This window comes from Schistocerca gregaria, chromosome 3 (genome assembly GCF_023897955.1).
Source record: "Schistocerca gregaria isolate iqSchGreg1 chromosome 3, iqSchGreg1.2, whole genome shotgun sequence".
Lineage (NCBI taxonomy): Eukaryota > Metazoa > Arthropoda > Insecta > Orthoptera > Acrididae > Schistocerca > Schistocerca gregaria.
Genome location: NC_064922.1, coordinates 878,453,519 through 878,481,034, shown reverse-complemented (window position 1 = coordinate 878,481,034; position 27,516 = coordinate 878,453,519). Strand labels below are relative to the sequence as shown.

The 27,516-nt window shown below is 44.5% G+C and overlaps 1 protein-coding gene across 3 annotated transcripts in view; it reads right to left on the bottom strand.

Annotated features, from left to right (window-relative positions):
• The window catches only part of LOC126354992 (phospholipase D1), a 190,620-nt gene that overhangs the window by 148,230 nt on the left and 14,874 nt on the right, over positions 1–27,516 (bottom strand). The window contains exons 2-4 of one of the 3 annotated variants that reach the window (XM_050005100.1): positions 23,136–23,286; positions 14,373–14,579; positions 575–695 (exon numbers count right to left, since the gene is read on the bottom strand). In XM_050005100.1, the coding sequence (XP_049861057.1) occupies positions 575–695; positions 14,373–14,579; positions 23,136–23,286 (479 nt within the window). Of the gene's footprint in view, positions 1–574; positions 696–14,372; positions 14,580–23,135; positions 23,287–27,516 lie in introns of those variants that run through there. The other 2 variants (XM_050005102.1, XM_050005103.1) reach the window with 2 other exon arrangements.

Sequence of the window (27,516 nt, the reverse complement as noted above, 5' to 3'; positions counted from 1 at the left end):
GTTTCAGAATTTGTTGTAGATCAGACTAACCATGTCTAGGTAAAAAGAAGAAAAAATTGTTTGCTTAAGGTGGATCCCATCCAAAAACAAATTTATCTGTAAGCAAACATGGATACAATAATGAGTTGGAGAAATGAGGAGTAAGAAATAAATCTCTGTCTAAGGAACCATAAGGTAAAGGAAAATGAGAAAGAAAGAGGAGAGGAAAATAGTCAACGAAAGGATTAGTTTGACTGAAGTAGAGATGAAAGAGAGAATGGAGAAACCTGAAATGTAAATAACAGTTGCTGCAGAACGCACACACATGCTCACACACAAAAGCAGGAGAAACTACTTCAGATTTTAGAAATGTTAGTTTCTTCACAGGGAGGAAAGAGAGAGGGGTTGGATAAATTGAGAACAGAGGGGCAGGTCACTGATGCCACACACTGGGGCAGACCTATCTTTTGACAGATAAAAATAAACAAAGTGAGAAGCACAAAGTGGGAGGGAACAGAGAGAGTAGGACATCGACAACGCAGAAAATGTATGATTTTGATATAGATGTTATCACAGATGTAGTATTAGAAAGTACCGTTTCATGTCGCATTCTGTAGACCCTTATCCTTAAAAGATTGTTCAGATAATCTTCCAGCTGACGACATCGCTTGTCAATATCTTCATATGGCACAAGTGCTTCTGGTTTATTTGGAAACCTGCAAAAAACAAAAAGTCTTTGGTAACAAAGGCATACAAAAAGTCAGAATAAATACAGAAATTTTTTCTGATAAAAACAAACCAATTTGCAGCTGTGTCTGGTACTATGATATACGGAATTTGCAGATGAGAAATACAACTACGGATCCAGACTTGAGTCTCTGACAAACTAATTACTGTCAGGCACTAAAGCAAATTAACTACTGAATTTGCAATAGAGAAAACGATTGTGCTGTAGGAAACTGACTATACTGTCAATATGTTTATGTGCTACAAAATAAAAATTTGATTTAAATAAATTACATAATTTTTATTTGTTGACGCCTGTCAATTCTCAAGTAACATCACCAACAAGTTTTATACGAATGATCTATGGATAATAAAGCAGCCTGGATATTCACAGGCACACACTTGTGGTGTCAAGAGCTGGTTGTTTAAGAGCAGTTTATTGAATGTAGGTCTGAATGATAATGTGTAATACTTTACTGGGTGTAAAATGAATTTTTAATCTGGTATCAAAATCATATCCACCTAGCGCAATAATGTACTGAGAGAGAGAGAGATAGAGAGATAGAGAGAGAGAGAGAGAGAGAGAGAGAGAGAGTGAGTGAGGGGGGAGGGGGGAGGAGGGGGGGGAGGAGGAGGAGGAGGAGGAGGAGGAGGAGGAGGAGCTTTTAAGCTTTTATTGAAACTGAATTTGTTTTCCTGGAAGAGTGCTCCTGTTTTTCAGATGTTAAAAATATTCAAGAAGAGACAAATGAACATAATAGAATGAAAATAAACATAAAACCATAAATCATATGTTCGTTGAAACAGCGCCGAGTGTGACAAATGAGTTAGATCTGTAGAACATATGGATGCAAACCAACTGACAGCCCCTTTTTTTGTGGGTTTAGGGTGCACAACTACAATGGTCATTAGCACCCAGACTAAGATAGGAATGCACCGCGAGGCACAAGGTTAAAACAGCAACTAAAAGGAACAATACTACAAAAGACAGACAGGCAGATGTTTTTTTTAAAAAACAGCATAATCAGGTTTGTCAGCTTGATAAAATGAAGAACGCGAGGAGCTGCTCCTGGGTCATCCGCTAAAATGGCATCCAGAGCACATGGCAGGCCAAGATCAAGACGCAGTGTATTAAAATCCGGACAGGACGTTAAAATGTGGCGGATCGTCAGCAATTGCCCACATGGGCAGAACAGAGCCGGTGCAGCCGTCAGCAGATGGCGATGGCTGAGTCGGCAGTGTCCAATTCGTAACCAGGCCAAAACGACCTCCTCCCGTCGAGAAGGGCGTGAGGAGGACGTCCAAGCCGCGGGAAGAGGTTGCAAGGCCCGAAGTTTGTTGTCCGTAAGTGCAGCCCAATCGGCATGCCACACCGATAAAATGCGCCGACAAATGACCCTGCTACAATCTGATGAAGGGACACAACAAGAAGGTGTCCGAGGCTGGAGGACCGCAGCCTTGGCCGTGGCACCTGCAGCTTGGTCCCCAGGGATACCAACATGACCAGGAACCCACATAAAGTTAACCGGAGAACTGTCCTCCACCAGCTGCTGAAGAGTGTTGGATCCGGTGCATGAAAGGGATAACTGGATCACTGAGGCTCTGGATGGTGCTCAGGGAATCGGAGCAAATGACATGAGCAGAATGTCGGTGGCGGCAGATGGAAAGAACAGCCTGGTAGATGGCAAAGAGCTCGGCTGTGAAGACCGAACAATGGCCATGGAGCCGGTATTTGAAACTTTGTGCCCCGACAATAAAAGAACACCCAACACCGTCATTGGTCTTAGAGCCCTCTGTATAAATGTAGGTCATATTAATGAACTTTGAACAAAGTTCGACAAAACGGGTGTGGTATACCGAACCAGGGGTAACCTCCTTTGGGAGTGAGCCGAGGTCAAGGTGAACGCGAACCTGAGCCTGGAGCCAAGGTGGCGTGTGGCTTTCGCTAACTCTAAAGGTTACAGGGAGTGAAAAATCAAGGTGTTGAAGGAGGCGACGAAAGCGAACTCCAGGGGGTAGCAGGGCAGAGACATACAACCCATATTGACGGTTGAGAGAGTCGTCAAAAAAGGAATGATAAGATGGGTGGTCGGGCATAGACAGTAGCCCACAGGCATACTGACAAAGCAGTATATCGCGTCGGTAGGCGAGTGGCAATTCACCGGCTTCAGTATGAAGACTCTCGACGAGACTAGTATACCCCGATGTTGTATGGAGTTGAGGCGGCGTAAGATGGACGGCCGTGCAGAGGCATATACGAAGCTCCCATAATCCAGCTTGGAGCGGACGATCGACCGACATAAGCGAAGTAGGACGGTTCGATCCGCTCCCCACGACATACCACTGAGAACACATGTAACCTCCCCCTCACTTATCAACCTTAATGACAGTGAAAAATTAAACCGCGTGTACCTAATGGGAATTTGGGAAAAGCAATCGTCACCGAAGTTAATCTGTCGGTAAAGAGGGAGGAAAGGGTCACATCTAAATGAAAGGAAAAATGCAAATGAAACTGGTGGAAATTAATTTGAAAAGGGATAAAGTTAATAAAGAAAGTAAATGTGCGGCCGTTACGTTAACAATTGACTAGCGGTAAATAGATATTTGAGATTTGGGGAAAATTACGGTCGCCAGTCCTATGGACAATTACTATAGTAACTGAAAAAGAAAGGTTATCGCACATATAATTAGCACTAGAAGCGTGGCAACTGAAGGTTGACACGTGTAGTGTGAAAACAAAGTTTGTCAGAAGTAATAAATTTAGGTAAAATCTGACTTAATTTAGCAAAAGACTTAATAAAACCGGAAAATTAATTTAGTGACTCAAATTAATAGTGAGCTTTGTTTCTGAAGAACTACGAAATTCAATAAAATAAGGTTAGTCTTGGGATACCTCAACAATCATTTCAAAAGCTACTTGAATCTACGCCATTTAAAAATAAGAGATTTAACTTTGAACTTTAATTTAATGATTCTGAACAATTAACAATAGTAAAATTCAGTACGTACCAAGCTGAGCTGTAGTCACAGGTAAGCTAAAATACGGTAACAAAACTCGCACACATAATTTGTGCTTGTGTAATCTAAATATTGTAGCCAGCTATGAATAACTGAACTTTGAAATTAAAGCAGTGAAATGGAATAATATTACTTTAATGCTGGCGTTTGAATTTCAACGACACTCGGGTTCATTCCGGATAAGGAAGGGTAATGCAATTGGGACAATGAGCAACAAAGGTTCATGCTAAGTTGCTGTAATTTTGTGACGCAACAATTTTAAAAGCTGAGGTCTGCCATACAGTTCTAAAACTTTACTTGATTCCAGTTTTCCTTGTTGGTTGATTGAAGGTTTGAAGCCATCGATCGAGGAGGTGGCGACACTCACTCATTGTCGGCCGTCGCTGTTGCAGACGCTGGATGTTGGTGCGCCGCCTCCTCGACACGGTCACCAGGCGAAACGGGCTCTTGATGTGTGCCAGCTAATGCTTTCTGTCCGCGACACCGTGTCAGAAACTATCATAGCAAGTCGAGCGCAATTACATGCAGCCAAACCCCGAAAGCGCGGCAACTCGCGGGAGCGTCACACAACACACATGCTCCACTGCCCTCCTCCAGCCAGACTCCCTCTCTGCTCTCGCTCTACGAGGCAGAGTTAACACCACCAAAGATCCTAAACACTTTGGTTCTCCACAGGACCTATTGATGTATTCGTTTGATAGCATAGTTTTCCCTAGGCCAGAACCAGCGTATAAATACAAATAATATTCTCAAAACAAACCAACATACACTCCTGGAAATTGAAATAAGAACACCGTGAATTCATTGTCCCAGGAAGGGGAAACTTTATTGACACATTCCTGGGGTCAGATACATCACATGATCACACTGACAGAACCACAGGCACATAGACACAGGCAACAGAGCATGCACAATGTCGGCACTAGTACAGTGTATATCCACCTTTCGCAGCAATGCAGGCTGCTATTCTCCCATGGAGACGATCGTAGAGATGCTGGATGTAGTCCTGTGGAACGGCTTGCCATGCCATTTCCACCTGGCACCTCAGTTGGAGCAGTGTTCGTGCTGGACGTGCAGACCGCGTGAGACGACGCTTCATCCAGTCCCAAACATGCTCAATGGGGGACAGATCCGGAGATCTTGCTGGCCAGGGTAGTTGACTTACACCTTCTAGAGCACGTTGGGTGGCACGGGATACATGTGGACGTGCATTGTCCTGTTGGAACAGCAAGTTCCCTTGCCGGTCTAGGAATGGTAGAACAATGGGTTCGATGACGGTTTGGATGTACCGTGCACTATTCAGTGTCCCCTCGACGATCACCAGAGGTGTACGGCCAGTGTAGGAGATCGCTCCCCACACCATGATGCCGGGAGTTGGCCCTGTGTGACTTGGTTGTATGCAGTCCTGATTGTGGCGCTCACCTGCACGGCGCCAAACACGCATACGACCATCATTGGCACCAAGGCAGAAGCGACTCTCATCGCTGAAGACGACGCGTCTCCATTCGTCCCTCCATTCACGCCTGTCGCGACACCACTGGAGGCGGGCTGCACGATGTTGGGGCGTGAGCGGAAGACTGCCTAATGGTGTGCGGGACCGTAGCCCAGCTTCATGCGAGACGGTTGCGAATGGTCCTCGCCGATACCCCAGGAGCAACAGTGTCCCTAATTTGCTGGGAAGTGGCGGTGCGGTCCCCTATGGCACTGCGTAGGATCCTACGGTCTTGGCGTGGATCCGTGCGTCGCTGCGGTCCGGTCCCAGGTCGACGGGCACGTGCACCTTCGGCCGACCACTGGCGACAACATCGATGTACTGTGGAGACCTCACGCCCCACGTGTTGAGCAATTCTGCGGTACGTCCACCCGGGCTCCCGCATGCCCACTATACGTCCTCGCTCAAAGTCTGTCAACCGCACATACGGTTCACGTCCACGCTGTCGCGGCATGCTACCAGTGTTAAAGACTGCGATGGAGCTCCGTATGCCACGGCAAACTGGCTGACACTGACGGCGGCGGTGCACAAATGCTGCGCAGCTAGCGCCATTCGACGGCCAACATCGCGGTTCCTGGTGTGTCCGCTGTGCGTGCGTGTGATCATTGCTTGTACAGCCCTCTCGCAGTGTCCGGAGCAAGTATGGTGGGTCTGACACACCGGTGTCAATGTGTTCTTTTTTCCATTTCCAGGAGTGTATATATATACAAACAGTAAAACAATTATAATATGTAAATACACAGAAATGTCATATCTTCAGGTAACAAAATAAGGAAAAAAAATTATAGTACAATAGATGGAAATAGAAGGATATGCATTTCCGGCGTTACACACGGAGGACATTTAGAGAACTGGTACAACGGGCAGCCAAATATGATATGTGGAGACCAGCTAAGTTTCCTGTCAAATGTAAGACCTAAAAATTTTGTTGCCTCCATGAATGGGAGAGCAACGGGACCGAGTCTTAAGGATGGTGGGAGAAACTCTCTGTAGTGCCAGAAGTTAATACAGACCGTCTTCTAGGCAGAAAAACGGAAGCCAATGGCGACACTCCAGGAGTAAAGACGGTCAAGAGAACGCTAAAGACAGCGCTCCAGGAAACATGTACGCAGCGCGCTGAAATATATGGTAAAATCGTCCACGAAAAGGGAGCCTGATACATCAGCTGGGAGGCAATCCATTATTGGATTGATCGCTATGGCGAAGAGAGCGACACTCAAAACTGAGCCCTGTGGCACCCCATTCTCCTGGCGAAAGGTGTCTGACAGGACAGAACCCACACGTACCCTGAACTGTCGATCCATTAAAAAGGAATAAGAAGAGGGAGGCAACCACAAAGGTCCCATGTATGCATGGTGCGGAGAATGCCCGCCCTCCAACAGGTGTCGTAAGCCTTCTCCAAATCAAAGAACACAGCCACAGTCGGGCACTTCTGCAAGAAGTTATTCATAATGAAGGTTGACAAGGTAACCAGACGGTCAACAGCAGAGCAGCGCCAACGAAATCCACATTGTACATTGGTAACTAGGCATCGAGATTCGAGCAGCCAAACCAAACGAGAGTTAACCATTTGCTCCATCACCTTACAGACACAGCTGGTAAGCGAGATGGGTCGATAACTGGAAGGCAAGTGCTTGTCCTCCCCCGGCTTAGGAATCGGTGCAACAATAGACTCTTGTCAGCATGCGAGAACATGTCCCTCAATCCAGATGCGATTATAAGTACGAAGAAGGAAACCTTTACCCGCAGGAGAAAGGTTCTTCAGCATCTGAATATGAATAGAATCAGGCCCTGGAGCGGAGGACCGTGACCGGGCAAGTGCATTTTCGAGTTCCCACATGGTGATTTGAGGAGCAGAAGTTAGGTGGCCTAGCCTCCTCTGCCTGTTTTCGGGGGAGGAAGGCACGGTTGTAATGAGCGGAGCTCGAAACCTCTGCGAAAAAGCTGCCGAAGGCATTGGAGACATCCTCAGGGGCCACAAGGACGTCATTCGCGACCGTCAAGCCAGAAACTGGTGAGTGGACTTTAGTGCCAGATAGCCGGCACAGGCTACCTCAGACAACAGAAGAAGGAGTAAAACTGTTGAAGGTGCTTGTGAAAGCAGTCCAGCTGGCTTTCTTTAATAATACGACGACACTGCGCACGTAATTGTTTATAATTGATACAATTCACCACTGTAGGGTGGCGTTTATAGGTGCGTAAAGCACGTCGACGAGCACGTAAAGCGTCTCTACATGCTGTGGTCCACCAGGGGACCGGTACGCGACGTGGAGAAGAAGTAGTGTGAGGGATGGAATATTCAGCAGCAGTGAGAATGACTTCCGTGAGGTGTGCGACCTGACTATCGCAGCTTGTGAAGGTTTGATCCTGAAAGGTTGCCCTGGAAGAGAAGAGCCCCCAGTCTGCTTTGGAGATGTTCCAACTAGTTGAGCACGGAGAGGGGGTATGATGCAGGAGATGGATAACACCTTGGAAGTGATCACTCGAATATGTATCAGAAAGTGCATACCACTCAAACCGGCGTGCAAGTTGGGTAGTACATATAGAGAGGTCTAAATGGGAATAGGTGTGAGATGTGTCTGAAAGAAAAGTAGGGGGCGCCAGTATTGAGGCAGACAAGATTGAGCTGGTTGAAAAGGTCTGCCAACAGGGAGCCCCTCGGGCAGGATGCTGGAGAGCCCCAAAGGGGCTAACAAAAATGGTGCAGGTAGCTGAGCAATAATTTGCATCATGTCTGCCCTGGTAACGGCAGACGACGATGGAGTGTAAACGGTACAAATGGAAAATGTAAAAGTGGGTAGAGAAATTCGGACGGCAACTGCCCGCAGGCCGGTGTGCAATGTGATGGGATCGTAGTAAATATCATCCCGGACCAGCAACATAATCCCTCCATGAGCCGGAATACCTGCCTCAGGGGGCAGGTCAAAACGCACAGAAGTGTAGTGTGCCAAGGCAGTTTGATCACATGGGCACAGCTTCGTTTCCTGGAGGGCTACGACGAGCAGACAGTGCAAGCGGAGCAGCAACTTTAAGTCCTCTTGGTTGGAGCGAATGCTGTGAATATTCCAGTGAATAAGTGCCATCGTGAGAAGAAAAAGAAAAAGAAGATTCAAGAAGGGGTCACTCGAAGGCCGCTGAGGGCCTGGCTTCGAGCGAGAACTGCCGCCGCTATCAGTAGGCGGAGAGTCATCGTCCATTGGTTCAATAGGTTCATCGGCCATCTTGTTAAGATGGCCAGGAGGGGGAGCTTCCTCCACCGGTGAACGGCCAGATGTTCGGCTACCAGTGGTGCGGCCAGGCGAAACGGATGATAGCCTGGGGCGGCAACCACTGGGTGGAGCAGGAGAAGAAATGCGCTGTGGCGGAGAAGGAGAACTGTGCTTCCTATGAGCCTTCTTGGAAGGTCGTTTAGTGGAAGTACTAGTCGAGGCTGGGAGTTCGAGGTACATAGGAAGTCTGCATGGGACGGTTCCTTCTTGAAGGCCCGTGCATCTGACTTCTGGGTCTTCATCTTGGCAGAAGCTGATGAAGGTGCTTGTGTCTTAGGGGTGACGGGAAGAAGAGGAGACGTCGACCGGGCGATCTTAGCACTGGCCGAACGGATGACCATAGTGCTGAAGGTCAGATCGCATGTCTGCGTTGCCACCTCCCTGGGAGTCCGAGGAGAGGCGAGGCAAGGACAGTACTGTATTTTCCCGCTGGGAGCACCGTGGGCTTCCTACTAGCAAACAGCTTGTGAGCAGCCGAGGTGGACACTTTCTCTTTGACCCGAATTTCCTGTATACAGCGTTCTTCCTTGTAGATGGGACAGTCGCGGGAGGATGCTGCATGGTCACCCTGACAGTTCACACAACGAGGAGACGGAGGTGGACAGTCACCCTCATGGGCATCACTGCCACAAGTGATACATTTAGCCGCATTAGAACAAGACTGGCGAGTGTGATTAAAATGCTGACACTGGTAGCAACGCATAGGTGTCGGGACATAGGGGCGAACAGAAATAACCTCGTAGCCCGCTTTGATGCGTGATGGCAGCTGAACACTATCGAAGGTCAAGGAAAGTGTCCGGGTTGGTAAAAGGTCATTGTTGACCTTTTTCATGACCCTATGGACAGCCGTCACGCCCTGCTCAGCGAGGAAAGACTGAATCTCCTCGTCAGTCAATCCATCAAGTGATCTAGTATATACCACACCACGAGACGAATTCAAAGTGCGGTGAGCCTCCACCCGGACAGGGAACGTGTACAGGAGTGTGGCCCAAAGCAGTTTTTGTGCCTGAAAGGCGCTCTCAGTTTCCAGTGACAAGGTACCGTTATGCAACCTGGTGCAAGACTTGACAGATCCAGCTATGGCATCTACACCCTTCTGGATAACGAAAGGGTTGACAGAGGAAAAATCCTTTCCGTCCTGAGATCGAGAAACTACGAGGAACTATGGGGCAGGCGGTAGTACTTTTGTCACTGGTGGCTGGTCAAGTTTCCGTTTTTGGGCAGAAGTCGAGAGAGAAGAAGAAGAGAAATCCATTGCGGAGGAATCCCCCATGATTGCTAGAGTCTCCAATGGCGCGCTCCTTCCTTGTGGGGACCCTCTCAGAGGGCACTTCCGCCTTAGGTGAATGTTTACACCTCAGGTCACACCTCCTGAGAAACGGACGGAGGGACCAATCGGCATGGTCGGAAGGTGTCAGCTCAGGCAATCAACCCTCCCTGGGCCTGGCCTTTACCAGGGGGTACGTGCGTGCCTTACTTGTCTACCCAGAGCGGGGAATTACGCGTTACCCCGTCACCGGCTATGCGTGCGAACGCGTGGGTCAGCCTTCAGGCACGCACAGGAAGGAAGAAGAGGAAAAAGAAGGGAGAGAGGGAAAGAAAGGACAGATTGTCTTAAACGCCGAGGTGGGGACCAGAGAAGGCAAAGAGAAGGAGGCAAGGGAACAAGTAAGCAAGACAGTGAGATGGAGAAGAACAAAGAAAGGAACCAGAAGAAGTGAAAAACCAAAATGACCGCAAATATAGGTCGTGGAACCGTCGATCTCTGGACGCAGGCGCTAACTACCCCCATGAGGGGGAGGGACTCCTTTTAGTCGCCTCTTACGACAGGCTGGAATACATCGGGCCTATTCTAACCCCTGGACCCGCAGGGGGGACTGACAGCCATTGCTGATGCACTGCTTTGTTTCAAAAGGAAGAAAAGTGGTGTTTTTTTAACATCATACTGCTGAAAAGATCATTAAAGATGGAAAACATTCTCAGATTGGGGAGGGAAAGAGGCCCTGTCCATTTCAAAGGAACTATCCTGGCATTTGCTTTACACGATTCTGGGAAACCACAACAAATTTAAATCTGGATGGGCGGATAAAGAACTGAATCTCCACTAGGGCTTTGTTTTATTTATTATTATCGTCAAACATGTTTCTTTCTCCTAAAATTAATGTATCTTATCCATATGGTACCTTAGGTGTCAAAATCTATTGTTTTTAGCTGTACCTTTCCAAGCTGTTTCTGCAACTAGGTTATTGTCTTTCTATGCATATTTCCTCATTATTTCTTTAATTAACTTACCTTGTTTACACAAATCTAATGCACACTTCTTTTTTACCACATGCGGTATTCAAAACTGAGGTGTGCGTAAGATTCTATGGTGCATAATTTTTGATTCCAAACTTGAATCCGTTGCTCACCAACATCATCAATGAAATTTAGGTATTGTTTCTTATGTCACGAAGCATTATTATAGTTCTCAACTTCGTTACATTGTTGTTGGCATATTACTGCATAATGTGTTTGCATAAGGTAGTCACGAAAGCGAAGATGGTCACATGATACTACTTTCAAGCATAAAGTAATTCTTTATGGTGAAAAATATGGTAACAGGAGGGCAGGATGAGAGTTCAGAGCAGCTGAGAGTAAAAGTTGCTTATAGAGAAACAGCAATTGGCACTATTTGCAAGTACCACTGCTAGACAGAAGTTCACTGGCCATCGCAGAGGAAGTCATCCTGGCCTTAATGTAAAAGTTTTGGAATTTGTCCATGAAAGGATGTAGAATGGGCAAACTGTGAGTAGCGACACAATAAGAAAGAAAGCAAAAGACATGGACGCAGTTCTTAATATATGTTGTTGTTGTTGTTGTTGTTGTTGTCTTCAGTCCTGAGACTGGTTTGATGCAGCTCTCCATGCTACTCTATCCTGTGCAAGCTTCTTTATCTCCCAATATGTACTGCAGCCTACATCCTTCTGAATCTGTTTAGTGTATTCATCTACTGGTCTCGCTCTACGATTTTTACCCTCCACACTGCCCTCCAATACTAAATTGGTGATCCCTTGATGCCTCAGAACATGTCCTACCAACCAGTCCCTTCTTCTTGTCAAGTTGTGCCACAAACTCCTCTTCTCCCCAATCCTATTCAATACTTCCTCATTAGTTATGTGACCTACCCATCTAATCTTCAGCATTCTTCTTTAGCCCCACATTACAAAGCCTTCTATTCTCTTCTTGTCCGAACTATTTGTCGTCCGTGTTTCACTTCCATACATGGCTACACTCCATACAAATACTTTCAGAAACGACTTCCTAACATTTAAATCTATACTCAATGTTAACAAATTTCTCTTCTTCAGAAACACTTTCCTTTCCATTGCCAGTCTACATTTTATATCCTCTGCACTTCGACCATCATCAGTTACTTTGCTCCCCAAATAGCAAAACTCATTTACTACTTTAAGTGTCTCATTTCCTAATCTAATTCCCTCAGCATCGCCCGACTTAATTCGACTACATTCCATTATCCTCGTTTTGCTTTTGTTGATGTTCATCTTATATCCTCCCTTCAGGACACTGTCCATTCCATTCAACTGCTCTTCCAAGTCCTTTGCTGTCTCTGACAGAATTACAATGTCATCGGCAAACCTCAAAGTTTTTATTTCTTCTCCATGGATTTTAATACCTACCCCAAATTTTTCTTTTGTTTCCTTTACTGCTTGCTCAATATACAGATTGAATAACATCGGGGAGAGGCTACAACCCTGCCTCACCCCCTTCCCAATCGCTGCTTCCCTTTCATGTCCCTCAACTCTTATAACTGCCATCTGGTTTCTGTACAAATTGTAAATAGCCTTTCGCTCCCTGTATTTTACCCCTGCCACCTTTAGAATTTGAGAGAGATTATTCCAGTCAACATTGTCAAAAGCTTTCTCCAAGTCTTAATATAACGAGCCAAGAATTTAAGAATAGCCATGGCTGGGCTGATCTCTTTATGAAATGGGTGAGCTTCTGCCAAAAGCTTCCACACGATTTTGAGGAAAAACTTCAATTATTTCAACACACTTTGAAAAGAGAAGAATTTTTTCAATTGTACAGATAGGTAATGTTCGTGAGACACCAATTTGATTTGATACACTATGTAATTACATGCTTGATGAGAAGGAGACAGAAGAAGTTACCATCAAAAGATCAGGGTGTGAAAGACAGCATGTAACTGTAATGCTGGCAATTGCAGCAGATGGGCACAGGCATCCCCCATTCCTAATCTTCAAGAGGAAAACAATCCCCAAGACCCCTAAAAATGAAAAGCTATTCCTTGGAGACGTCATTGTTTGAAATCAAGAGAAGGGATGAGTGATAAACTTTAATGCTTGACTTTCACTTAATATGTCACTCAAAAATTATTGCTCTGTGTATACATCCATTGCTGTTTAAAACAAATTTAGCCTACCAGTGGTGTACCAACAAACGCTTTTTTCGTCACTTTGATTTTTAAAATTGGAGTGCACATTACATCAATGGAACATTAGATTCATGCAAATATGGTACTCTACTCATCATTCATCAGATTTTTATTTTATATTCAGTAATATACTTTTATGTCCTGCAGTGCCCTTCTTGGTATCCCTGTAAGTCATCAATAAGCCTAACCCATTACCAGGTCTTTATCATTTTAGTAAAAGCAGTATCTAGCAGGCCAGCTTTACATATTCACACTTCAATGACTGCTATTCCTATCATCAAGCAATATGATGCAGTTGCCCTCTTTTTGTGAATTTCTTTTACTCAGTATGCATTTGCAAAAGTTTTCTAGACAAATATAGGTAAATATCACCTTTCATGTGCACAATTAGGGTCAACATTAAAAGATGTGCAATGAATAAGATGAGGACTGCTGTCCATTCTGCACAGTGGATAACATTTACATTACTTTATTCATATTTCATGGATTCCATAGAGAGGGGTCTACGGTATGCGGAAAGAGCTCAAGGATGTACATTTTATTTAAGTAAAATACAATTAAGTGATTACCACCATGAAATAATATTGAATTACAATGTCAATAATACTTAAAATACAACTTAAAACATTAATTTTAAGAATTTCTGTTATAATACTCTCACTGTAGAGTGGGGAAAGGCTGCCCAGTAGGAAGGTCTATAATTCACTCAAACTCCACCACATTACCTAAACTGCTGAATTTTTAATCCTCTCAAGATAAAGGATCACATTAACTGAAGTGTCAACTTCACACCACATCGCATTGCATTTCCGAACACTGAATGGTGCAAGTGACGTTGTAAGAGAATGGACGCTGTACAAAAAGTTGGGATGCAGTCCAAGCATTACAGAACTAATAATGGTAGGACAGAGATGCACTTATTAATGTCCTCACCGAAGTTCATGACGGATTTTTGTAATAAAATCAGTAGACTAAACAGACAGCAAGAGTAAGTTAGTGTATGATATTAGCAAACTATTAGCACAGTCCTGTTAGTGTCAAAAACTTTTTCCACAGAATCCCCAATGTGACATGATTTGACTTTCTCTTCCATTAATAGCTAGAGTGCATGGCATGAATTGAAATATCAAGTGGAATGCTTAGATGTGACACTCCTTGCTATGGTGGTGTATCTTTTGCAGCAAAAATCAGCATTATGCTGGTCGTATATACATTTCCCTAAAGAATATAAGCTGTTTTTATTCTGCTGTTCATTTGATTCAGTAACAATTCTGCGTTGGGTTTGAATTAGCATATATACACAGATCTGCTGTAAACAAAGCTAACAAAACTATACCACATGCAACTAGACAGTGAAGTTCATACAACAGCTTTATTTAAATTGTTCCATACCTTGGTACTCTAGCTAAAATAGACAAATAAGAAAGCTTACCTGGGCAAGGCTCCCTTTCCTCCTTTTTTGGCACCAGATGATATTTCATTTCTGAAGCTGTGGCGTTTTTCACGGTGGGACCGCGAAGGAAACGGCACATTGAGACTAGTACGGAACATTATGAGCTGCTGATGCAATTGTTGGAACTGGCTGTAACGTTTCTTGATCTGCCAAGTAAAATCTCCATGTTGAACTGCCAGAGTATATCTACAACAGTAATGACATTGGAAAGTAATACTTGATTTGTTGCCAGTACACAATAAAAACTCAGGTGTGTGTGTGTGTGTGTGTGTGTGTGTGTGTGTGTGTGTGTGTGTGTGTGTATGTGTGTGTGTGTGGGGCGGGGGGGGGGGGGGGGGGAGGGGGTATTGCAATTTTCAGTTGACCAGACTGACGTCAGGGGATCAACACAAGTGTTGTCATGTTTGTTGAGTATTTCTTGAACTATTCTGATAGCATGCACGAGCAAATGGGTATGTATACATTTCTGATGATTCCTGCCTCCAGGGTCTAGTGCCAAACATACATACCACACACACTCAACCAGAATCTGCATCAGCAGTTCTGTATCTTTATTCACATTTCAATACTAATATGTAATAACATAAGACAAAATTATTCAATTTAATCTGCAGCTACTAGACTTTAAAAATTAATATTTTACTGCAAAGATTATATTACATATTTGTATTGTCAATTGTTCCCTTATGCTCTCTCTGAAACTCTGTACAACCTCTGGTTCTTTCAGTTTATCCAGGTCCCATCTCCTTAATTTCTCACATTTTTGCAGTTTCTTCAGTTTTAATCTACAGGTCATAACCAATAGATTGTGGTCAGAGTCCACATCTGCCCCTGGAAATGTCTTACAACTTAAAACCTGGTTCCTAAATCTCTGTCTTACCATTATATAATCTATCTGATACCTTTTAGTATCTCCAGGGTTCTTCCACGTATACAACCTTCTTTCATTATTCTTAAACCAAGTGTTAGCTATGATTAAGTTGTGCTCTGTGCAAAATTCTACTAGGCGGCTTCCTCTTTCATTTCTTAGCCCCAATCCATATTCACCTACTATGTTTCCTTCTCTCCCTTTTCCTACACTCGAATTCCAGTCACCCATTACTATTAAATTTTCGTCTCCCTTCTTGACAATTGACAGGAATAGGGGAAAGAAATACAGTAGAAGAAGAATGGGTAGCTCTGAGGGATGTAGTAGTGAAGGCAGCAGAGGATAAAGTAGGGACAAAGACGAGGGCTGCTAGAAATCCTTGGGTAACAGAAGAAATATTGAATTTAATTGATGAAAGGAGAAAATATAAAAATGCAGTAAATGAAGCAGGCAAAAAAGAATACAAACGTCTCAAAAATGAGACCGACAGGAAGTGCAAAATGGCTAAACAGGGATGGCTAGAGGACAAATGTAAGGATGTAGAAGCTTATCTCACTAGGGGTAAGATAAATACTGCCTACAGGAAAATTAAAGAGACCTTTGGAGAGAAGAGAACCACGTGTATGAATATCAAGAGCTCAGATGGCAGCCCAGTTCTAAGCAAAGAAGGGAAGGCAGAAAGGTGGAAGGAGTATATAGAAGGCTTATACAAGGGCGATGTACTTGAGGACAATATTATGGAAATAGAAGAGGATGTAGATGAAGACGAAATGGGAGATACGATACTGCGTGAAGAGTTTGACAGAGCACTGAAAGACCTGAGTCGAAACAAGGCCCCCGGAGTAGACCACATTCCATTAGAACTACTGACGGCCTTGGGAGAGCCAGTCATGACAAAACTCTACCAGCTGGTGAGCAAGATGTATGAGACAGGCGAAATACCCTCAGACTTCAAGAAGAATATAATAATTCCAATCCCAAAGAAAGCAGGTGCTGACAGATGTGAAAATTACCGAACTATCAGTTTAATAAGTCACGGCTGCAAAATACTAACGCAAATTCTTTACAGACGAATGGAAAAACTGGTAGATGCAGACCTCGGGGAGGATCAGTTTGGATTCCGTCGAAATGTTGGAACACGTGAGGCAATACTGACCTTACGACTTATCTTAGAAGAAAGATTAAGAAAAGGCAAACCTACGTTTCTAGCATTTGTAGACTTAGAGAAAGCTTTTGACAATGTTGCCTGGAATACTCTTTTTCAAATTCTAAAGGTGGCAGGGGTAAAATACAGGGAGCGAAAGGCTATTTATAATTTGTACAGAAACCAGATGGCAGTAATAAGAGTCGAGGGGCATGAAAGGGAAGCAGTGGTTGGGAAAGGAGTGAGACAGGGTTGTAGCCTCTCCCCGATGTTATTCAATCTGTATATTGAGCAAGCAGTAAAGGAAACAAAAGAAAAATTTGGAGTAGGTATTAAAATTCATGGAGACGAAGTAAAAACTTTGAGGTTCGCCGATGACATTGTAATTCTGTCAGAGACGGCAAAGGGCTTGGAAGAGCAGTTGAACGGAATGGACAGTGTCTTGAAAGGAGGATATAAGATGAACATTAACAAAAGCAAAACGAGGATAATGGAATGTAGTCAAATTAAATCGGGTGATGCTGAGGGAATTAGATTAGGAAATGAGACACTTAAAGTAGTAAAGGAGTTTTGCTATTTAGGAAGTAAAATAACTGATGATGGTCGAAGTAGAGAGGATATAAAATGTAGACTGGCAATGGCAAGGAAAGCATTTCTGAAGAAGAGTAATTTGTTAACATCGAATATAGATTTATGTATCAGGAAGTCGTTTCTGAAAGTATTTGTTTGGAGTGTAGCCATGTATGGAAGTGAAACATGGACGATAACTAGTTTGGACAAGAAGAGAATAGAAGCTTTCGAAATGTGGTGCTATAGAAGAATACTGAAGATAAGGTGGATAGATCACGTAACTAATGAGGAGGTATTGAATAGGATTGGGGAGAAGAGAAGTTTGTGGCACAACTTGACTAGAAGAAGGGATCGGTTGGTAGGACATGTTTTGAGGCATCAAGGGATCACAAATTTAGCATTGGAGGGCAGCGTGGAGGGTAAAAATCGTAGAGGGAGACCGAGAGATGAGTACACTAAGCAGATTCAGAAGGATGTAGGTTGCAGTAGGTACTGGGAGATGAAGCAGCTTGCACAGGATAGAGTAGCATGGAGAGCTGCATCAAACCAGTCTCAGGACTGAAGACAACAACAACATTTGTATTGTAGAAGATACTTAAATATTACTATGCTGGCTGTAACAATCCCACAGATCAGATCATTTGATCACATTTATTCTTCTAATATCCTGTACTTTCTGTTTATAGCTGGTTGGTTTACGGATTACAGAGACAAAACTATGGGATCATCAGGCCGTCCTATCTGGAACAAGCAAGTCAACAATACTGCACACCAAAGAAGAGCATAGTGGGTGAAACTCACGGAAAGAAAACCCTACAGTCAATCAAAGGTCAACAAAGGAACAAGAAAAAATGGAAAGGAAGAAAGGCAGGAGACGTGCCCCATCCAGGGAGCAGCTGGAGGTTCTCAAAGGCAGAAACTGATGTGGAACATTTACCTGAGGCACTCCACCCAACTACACACAGTAAAGACTGTTGACAATGCAAGAGCAGGTAAACAGAAGAAGAACAGCACGTTACAAAGAACATACAGGAAAGGGAAAAAGAGTAAAGGAAAGAATGATCTTATATGGCAGAAATAACACAAACAGCACAGTCCAAGTCCAATCAAGGGGAAAGGGTAACCGACAAACAAAGAGGGAAAAGGAATATCAGGCAAGAGGAAGAGGAAAGAACAGGAGGGAGGGGTGGGTGGAAACAGGGAGAGCAGGGGTGCCGGGGAACCAGCGCTACCACCGACCTGTCCCAACACCCACACTATACCATTATCATCATGGGGAAGAGGACACCTGAAAAGAGAAAACAAAACTGCACAACTGACTAGACAAAATGTAGGGAAAAACAAGGGGAGAACCTGGCCTTTTTGGAGGTAAGGCTGAGGCCTCCGTAACCAACAGCTATGCTAACTGAGGAACTGAAATTCCAGATGAAAATTCAGGGACTTAAACCTGAGAGGACAAACCACTTTTGTGAAGAAAACCGAGGACAGATGTAACCATATGACTGTTGTCTGCTAACACGAGACAAAGAGAGAGTGAGGCCATATTTAGTGAGAAGTGCCAAAAGGTGGAGGCAGACCAGCAGAATATGGTTGGTTGCTTGATTGGGGTTAAAGGAACCAAACAGCAAGGTCATCAATCCCTTGTTTCAAAGGTGGTAGGTCCGTATGGATTTACATCTCAGAAGAGTCATAACGATAAAAAGTAAAAGGCTAAAAAACGTAAAAGTGCAGTCATGCTGTCAATGGCGAAACAGGCAAGACCACCTGCTATTCAAAAGTGTTCAACCACTAGAATGTAAAAGTGTATATTGTAAAAGGAGACTAACCAAATATAAAAGGTGATGAAAACGTAGTAAAAGGAAGAGAAAAGAGGATCTTGGCCAGGGAGGGGAGTCAGGAATCTCCAAACACAGCTTACAGTGATAGACACCCCAACCCTCACTGCCCTGCCCCTACGCCAGAGGGAGATTAAAAACCTTAGATCTGAAAATAAAAACCACTTTCACGGAGGAAACTGAGAATCAGTTCAACCATCCAGGAATTGTTTGCCAATATTAAAGCACGAATGGCTGCAGATTGGATGAAAGAAGTAGTTTTGACCAATAGTGAACCAAATCACATCTTACGCAGAGATTCAACTTCATCAAAGTTGTGTTAGATATTTTTCACAAAAATGACAGCTTGGTCGTGGTTCACCTCAGTGCAGACCAAGTAACGGGAAAAGTTTTTCACAAAAAGCTGGCGAGCCTGGATCTCCTTCGAGAATGTAGCCAGAAAAGGAAGGCCTGCAGGATTGTAAGAAGCAGCTTAAATAATCCATTACCAATTGAAGAGTTGGCTGTAGGAGAACAGCTAATTTTTTGGAGCTTAGTCATTGCTGGGAGTTCCGATGCTCCAGAATGACAAGCAACCACTCCTAGACATACATGGGGAAGCAACCGTTCAGGTACCCTGTGCTGTCAAGCGGCTGAGCCGGATCAGTGCATAACAGCCCCACGATACAGAGTAGCTACACGTGCTGATGACCTAGCAGGGATGAGAGGAATCCACACTGTAGGCGCTAGGAAGGGCATTATTCCCCAAATCGCTCACACTACAGAGAGAGGTGGTCAGATACCAAAGGAAGACCAAAAACACCAAAGAGAAAGAACGAAGAAAGAAAGGCAAGGGGGAACAAAACTGCAAGGAATATAGGAAACCAGTTCGATAGGCAGGTCAACAAAAGTGAGAATACAAAGGGGGCAGTGACGAGCGGGGGCCGGCGGAGAAGGGGTGGGGGGGGGGGGGCGGTGAAGGAGGGGGCAGAGGGGAATGAGTAGGGAAATGAGCAGCTGTTGCGGAAGACAGATCTCCGTATCTGGAAAGAGGAGATGTCAGTAGTTTAGTTGCTCCAGGAAGCAGTGGATGCATAAGCAATCAACTGTGGTTGGTGCAGAGAACCCGCAATGGTGGAATTCCTGCCTCCACTAGGAGGCTGATCATGAGGCTAGTCAAAGGAGCCAGTTGACAGTCAAATCCCAAAATGTCACATTAGTTCCAGCATCTGTAACATCAACAATTCCGCTGAGAAGTGTGAGACACTCCCACAATCTAGACAAGACTGGACCAATGCTTTGTATAGCTGAAACAGAGCAGAGCGATCTGCAACCCATCTGGTATTGCTGAGACATCAAAGAGCATTGAGGTGTGAGTAACATTTCTGCTTTAGTTGACAAAGACAGTGACACCATGTCAACCAGGCATCAATGACCAGTCCCAAGAAATGATAAGAGTCCACCACACTGACGGGCTGGCCATCAAGGTTCAGATCTGGATGGGGATGCACTGTAGGGTGACAACTGAAAAGCATAGAGGAGGTTTTTGCAGTGGCCGCAGTACTGGCCACAGAGAGTGATGTGAATTAAAATCCTTAAGGAGAAGGGAGGAAGGAAGAAAGGAGGGAGCTGTCTAAGGAGAGCAAGAAAAGCAGGAAAAGTAGCACGATGGTCTGGAGAGAGTTAAGGATTGCATACTGTTACTGCTAAGTGTAAATGGATCTGAACAGCCACTGCTCCAATGCAGTTTGAAGAGGAACCCTGAAACTAACAATGTCTGTGTGGACCAATGTACAGACACCACTGGAGGTTCAAAAAAGCCTGACCCGGTGCTGGCAGAAGGCTAGGAAACCACGAAGAGTTGGCAAATGTGTCTCCATGAAATTATATTCCTGCAATACAACATAAGCTAAAGATCACCCAGGAAGACTGTAATTCCAGAAGGTGACAATAGTAACCGCTACAGTTCCATTGGAGTAGAGCGGTACAAGAGCCTGGACAGATACTGAATGGGCCAGAATCAATCACCTTGCTGTGCCAGTGTCTGTCACTAGTAAGGACAGAGTGATGTCCATGAACGTACGATTGAACCCTGATTGAGCGGGAAGGGGTGACATCCCCTGGGATGTCAGGGACTTGTGCATCTTCTTCTCCTTTGGAGAGTGAGAGGAGGTGTGGTTGGGAAGAGAATAAGTCAAGCAATATCAGGATCCAGAAGAGAACAAATGGCCTTGTGGACAAAGAGCATGGGTCACACTTCCTACTATAAGGACAGACTTCTTGTTCGGGGAGGGAAGAGGGGGGTGGGGGTGGGAAGGCTCTTAGAGGGAGCTCCAGCCCTGGTGGGAGATAGAGATGAGGGTTTTCCGGCTGAGGGGAAAGAGTGGTTCTTTGAAGGGAGGGAATGGGAACGGCCAGGAAGGAGGAAAAGGAAGGGGAACTGGAAGGAGGTAAAAAGAAAGGAAGAGGAGGAAAGGATGCAACAGAAGTGAAGGTAGTTGTGAAAGATGCTAGGTGGAGACAGTCAAATTTCCATCATGCATCTGAGCAAGATAGATGAGTGTTTTGCATTCCTGAATCATCCTTTCCTTTTCATAGGTTGGGCAATCTGGCAAGCAAGGACAATTTGAGCTGGAACAGTTCACACACTTGGGTGGGGTGCAAGGACTCCCCACATTGAGAAAGCGGCTGCAGTCACCACAAATATGAGTCGCCTCATAACGTGAAGGCATGTGACAAAAATGTAGACACAAGAAACAATGCATGGGAGGTGAACTTCATGTCGCAATACTAAACCATAAGTTTGATTTTTTATGGAAGGATATCCTGCTCAAGCTGATGAAAGTGCTGTTATCAACACAACTGTCCTTGGGACCTCTATAGACTTGCTGGAGAAAATGAACACTGCACTGTGCCAGCTTAGTCCTGAACTCCGTATCAGGTTGAAGAATGAGGTTCCTGTGGAAAACAGTGCTCTGAGTAATATTTAAGGATTGGTGAGGAATAATAGTCACCAGGATGTCTCCTAAGTGCTCACAAGCACAAAGGAAAATAAACTGACTGGCAGAAGAGTTTTCAATTGGTACGGAACCAGAGCTCATCTTACTAAGGGAATAAACTTCACCAAACTTAACTTCAATGCTCTCTACAAAAGGGAAGTGGAAGGCCAAAGAAGCAAAAGTAGGTGCAGAGAGAGAACTGATTGTATCTGCAGTGACAGACACAGAAGAAAGGCCAGAAGTGTGGATTTTAGCATGTTTCATGTACAATCCACTCTGATCAGGGGGTTAACCCGTGGGAACCACCCAGCAGCAGCCTGGCACAGTGGTAGTTGCTGAAAGTTCTGATGCCCCAAAAAGATGGGAAATCACTGCTATGCATACATAGGGTGGTGACAGCTAAGTTACGAGAAGTGTTATCACTGCATTGACATGGGGCTCAGCCAGATGGGTACACAACAGACCCACCACATGGACTTGCTACTGCGCTGATGACCTAACGGGCAGGATGGGGGGGGGGGGGGGGGAGGGGGGGGGCGAGGGGGAAAGAGGGATGGAGGCTACAGCAGGGGAGGAAAAGGGGAAGGAGAGGAACCCACATCACAGATGCAACAAATGGAGTTTTTCCCCAAATGGCTTACACTAAGGGAACAATTTAGTACGGGAAATCAAACCCCAAGGGAGACCAGGAAAAGCTGGGGAAAAAAGAGGAGAGGAAATGTAAGAGAAAACTATAAAGGAATAGCAGAACCGAGGGAACAGTAAGGTCATTGTAAAGGAAAACACTGAGGGATAAAGAGGGGGGAAGGGGTGGCAGGAGGCAGAGGAGCTAGGATGGGAAAGAGTGAATAGGGGATGCAGACCAGGAGCCCTTGTGCTCCACACACATACCCACATAAGAGCTGAGGCCCGTAGCAGTTTTTGTTTTTGGAGTCATCCTAATAGTATGTGTACAAAATGGAACTTAATGGTACTACGGTAACTTTGAAAGATTATAACAATAAATTATTTATCTCTCAATGGCGTTTGCCTCAAGAATTTCTGTTGATGTTTAACAATTTTTTTGATGTTTTGCGAGTGCAAATTACTGATAATGCCAAAGATTCACCATCCATTTCTGGTGGTGGAATCTGCAATAGAGGGTGAACATTTGGCAATCCCACCATTCGTGATGGTGAAATCTCAGAGAATTTGTTAAACGTCAGCTGAAGGTCCTGAGATGAGTGTCAGCCAAAGATCCCAAGGCAAAAGCCAACAAACTATATGTCAACCAGCCTCAACAATTTTATATTACAACAAATTTCATGTCACGAAGAGGCAAAGAATGAAAAAAGAAATGTCACTCACAGATTTGGGTTCAGAATATGAGTTGTGACGCTGCGTTCCACATCAATAATTTTCACTCTGATTTCGACATGTGGGATGAACACATGCCTGTGGAGAGCCTTGAAACTGACTGGTGGGCTGTGAACAACATTAAAAGGCAAGCCCTTTGCACCTGTAAAGTCAAAGAAGTAAATTCGGTTAAAATATTTATAGAGAAAATTGATCACAAAGCAGCAGCAGATGGGAAGATGTAGAAAGCCATAAAACTTTTATCTTCCCTAATGTAGGGCTCCCTTTTCTGGCAGAAGTGAGGAAAGGCTAGGTGGAAAAGAAACTGGTAATGCTTATGAAACAGTTCATCCTGGACCTTAGGTAAAAAGAAATGTATCAGAGAAACTATGAGGGGAAGTTGTTCTTGATCCAGCTTGCCAAATGGCCTTTCCTACAGTCTTAAGCTATCCCAGTTTTCTTTCTTTCTTTCTCTCACTTCATCTTTCCTGCTAGGAGTTCCATATTTCAAAATGCAAGTAGCAATTTTACACCAATCTACCTGTTTCAATCTGCTACAGCTTTGTGAACATTTCTCTGTCCACAGTACAAAATGTTAATTGTAACACTATCACAGAAAATACAGTCTACATATGCTAATTTATATGAAACATCATGAAGAATGACAACCAATGCCAGAAACAATACACAGAATCCCAGTTGAATGTTTAAACAACTTCAAAGCTCATTTTTCCAAGTCAAAAAAGGAGAAGTCAGAAGGCAGAGAAACAAGATAAAGTAGCAACAGAATGTAACTGATGGGAAAGTTATGGAGATTGATGCAATTACTTGTGTGACTGTAAAATTTTAATAACTGCTACGATGGAAAATTGGTTAGGATAAAGGCAAAGTTGTTATCTGAACTATATACAGATTTACAAATGTAGAATAACGACACTTCTTACACCCATTATGAATAATAAACTCTTCAAATGTCTGAACACAAGATCTTCTTGTGACACACATATATTTCATATCTGTAGTTCCACTTTCAGTTTTACTTTAAGTGGGGGAGGGGGGGATGGTCAGCCAGTTGGTTGGTTGATTGGTTTGGATTGAAAGGAACTGCAGGGTCATCAGTCCCTACATCATTCAAGTGGTTGTCAAAGGATGGAAGCAAAAGGCAAATCCTGGAAAGCTTAAGTGTAACTAATGCAATAAAAAATAGAGATAAAAGCTCAGAACAAAGGCAGCACAGACAAGCCATTTAAAGATCAGTCAAGGTAAGGCATTAAAAACAAGAAATGAAGGACAATAAAGAGAATAAAAAGGTGGAAATGGTAGAGACCAGGCTCGGCCACGGAGCATAGGCCGACAAGGGACTTAAGGGAGGGGGGGGGGGGGGGCAGTACCCCACCAATCCCTCAGGCGGTCAAGGACTCCAAAAAGCTCTGCCCAACAGGGATGAACAGAAACCACCTTCACATGCTACACACAACATCAGATCAGCCACTTTGGCGTCATCTGCTAGCACCAACAGGAATATGTCAGGAAGATCAAGATGCTGTCTCAAAGCACCCAAATTAGGGTAGTCTATGAATATGTGGGCCACCGTCAGGCAGGCTCCACATCAGCAGTGTGGGGGTCCATACATCGGACAATGTGGGCGTGGGTCAGCTAAGAGTGGCCAATGCGGTGCCAACAGAGAACAATGGATTCCCTGTGAGAAGTCTTCCAGTCTTCCAGCAGTCTATGGAATATAAATGCTCAAAGGTCTGGTTCTGGGAGCACCATCCAGCTTTATGGGGGGTCAGACAAGATCCTGGATAGGCCTAACCAATGGGTGAGGTGAGCACCAGTGGTCTATAACCTGAAGTCTGCTAAAGGAGTCATTACAGATTAGAATGCTATTGCCAGTGCAAGAATGAACATGGCAGAGAGCTAGCTTGGTGGCCATCAGTTCATCAGTCCAGCCGTCTAGCAGAGAGTGTAGTTAACTGAAATTGTGTGTGTGTGTGTGTGTGTGTGTGTGTGTGTGTGTGTGTGTGAGAGAGAGAGAGAGAGAGAGAGAGAGAGAGAGCGCACTGTTTTGGACCAAAGGAGACATCGTGGCAAAACCGAGGTTGGGGCACAAGCCGTGGGGGCAAATGTGATGTCTCCTTGACCAGATGCGATGGTGGAGGAAGTTACAATTACGAATAGAGATACTGGAGGCATGCAGCAATTGTAAACCCAGTTCTGGGTTGCTGTTGTGAGAGGTGGAGCTCCCTTCCTGAGAAAAGGACAATCTGGGATGTCCAGGCAATCTGTGAATGCATACACTGTAGTTCAGCAGCCATTGTTGGCGTCTGATAGGTAATAAAGGGACTCAATTAGTAGGCTGTTCACAGGACTAATTCAGAAGACCCCTGTTGCAAGTTAGACCCCACAATGATGTGGGGTCCCGTATCCGCAATGCCGAGTGTGATGCTGAACCATATGCAAGACTCCCATAATCAAGATGGGAGAGAATTAGGGCTTTGTAGTGCTGCAGAAAGGTAGGGACAGCTGCAGGCCAGCTAGTGTTACTGAGGCATTGCCAGCACTTTTGCATAAGTTGGCGAAATTGGGAAAGCCACAACAGGCAGGAATTAAAAACCTATCCCAAAAAGTGGTGCAGCTCAACTAAAAAAAGTAATTGATCATGTAGGTAAAGCTCTGGGTGATGGTGACGTAGGTGCATAATGTAAGTCTTGGCACCTGAAAACCAAAGCCATGGGCGAGAGCCCATGACTGTGCCTTTTTCGCCCCCTGCAGGCGAAGCTCAACAACACCCGTACTACAGGAGCAATAAGAAAAGCAAAAATTGTTGGTATATATGGAAGGCGATACCACAGACCCCACAGCTGCCACTAGGCCATTGATGGCCACCAAAAAGAGAAGGACACTTGTTACAGAACCCTGCAGATCCCGTTTTCTTGGATATAGGAGGTACTGACAAAGCACCCACTTGAACCTGGAACATATGGTGCGACAGGAAGTTCTTGACAGAAATTGGGAGTGGATCTTGGTGCACCCACTAATGTAATGTAGTAAGGATGTGGTGATGTCATTTTGTGTTATACACCTTCTATAGGTCGAAAAAGACAGCGATGATATGCTGACGACATGCAAAGGCTCTCCAGATGGTGGACTCCAGGTGAACCAAATTACTGGTAGTGGAGCAGCCTTTGCAAAAACTGCCCTGAGATGCAGCAAAAGGCCCCAAGCCTCAAGCAAACAACACAGCCACTTGCTCACCATGGATTTCAGCAACTTACAGATAATGTTGGTAAGGCTGACAGGGCAATAACTGTCCATCTCCAGTGTGTTCTTATCCAGTTTCAGTACCAGAACTATTGCGCTTTCTCGCTACCAAGATGAGAACACACCCTCATTCCAGATTTGATTAAAAAGGGCAAGTATGTGACACTGACACACAATCCACCGAGAGGTGTTTCACAGCATCTGGTTGTGGATGCAGTCTGGTCCTGAGGCCATAGCACAGCAGTGGGCTTGGGCACTGGAGAGTTCCCAGTCACTGAACGGAGCATTATGCGCCTCCACCTGGTGTGTAGTAAAAGATAAGTGTATTTGCTCCACCCCTGTTTAACGAACTGAAAGGTGGGGTGGTAGTTGTCAGAAATAGATAAGCAAGCATCATGTTCAGCAAAATTCTCAGCGATAGTGTCAGGATCAGTATAAATGCCATCATCTAAGGAAGTGCTTGGTAACTTGTAGGGGACTGGAAGCTGTAGAGGTGTCGATCTTTGCCCATATTTTTGATGGAGAGGTATGTGATTGCAGGTCATCATAGACTCTCCAGTGGATAGATGGTAGAAGACTAGAGCTGCACAAGGAGAGATCAATGGCTGAGTAAGTTCTGTGTGTCACAAGAAGTGTGTGGGGGCACCAGAGTTCAAGGGGGCAAAGATAGAGCCGTGCCAGTCAAGTTTTGATGTCATTACCATGATAAGTCATCACTGTACAACCATACAAACAGTTATTGGCATTGAAGTCACCGAAGACAAGGAAAGGTGGGGGGAGATGAGATAGTAATGCAGACAGTAATCAAGTGTAGTTGGGCTCACCTAAGTGTCACCTGTCTAACCTAAGTAAACAAGGGCAGAATGACCTCCCTGGAGGCTTCTGAGTGCCATTGTGTTTCCCACTGGTGTTTAATTATCTGTTTTCAGCTACTTAAATATTTAAGGCTTGTGGTTACATTAAAAAAAAAAAAAGACTGGAAAATTAATAGTAGGCTTTCAGCCTTGCAACTTTATCCTTAAAATTATCTTTGAAGCTTAAACATTGCGGCCTTCTGCCTTTAAAAGATTACGGTAATATACTTTAAATTTGGAAACTTACTTGTGGCCTTCAGCCATTTGTATTGCAC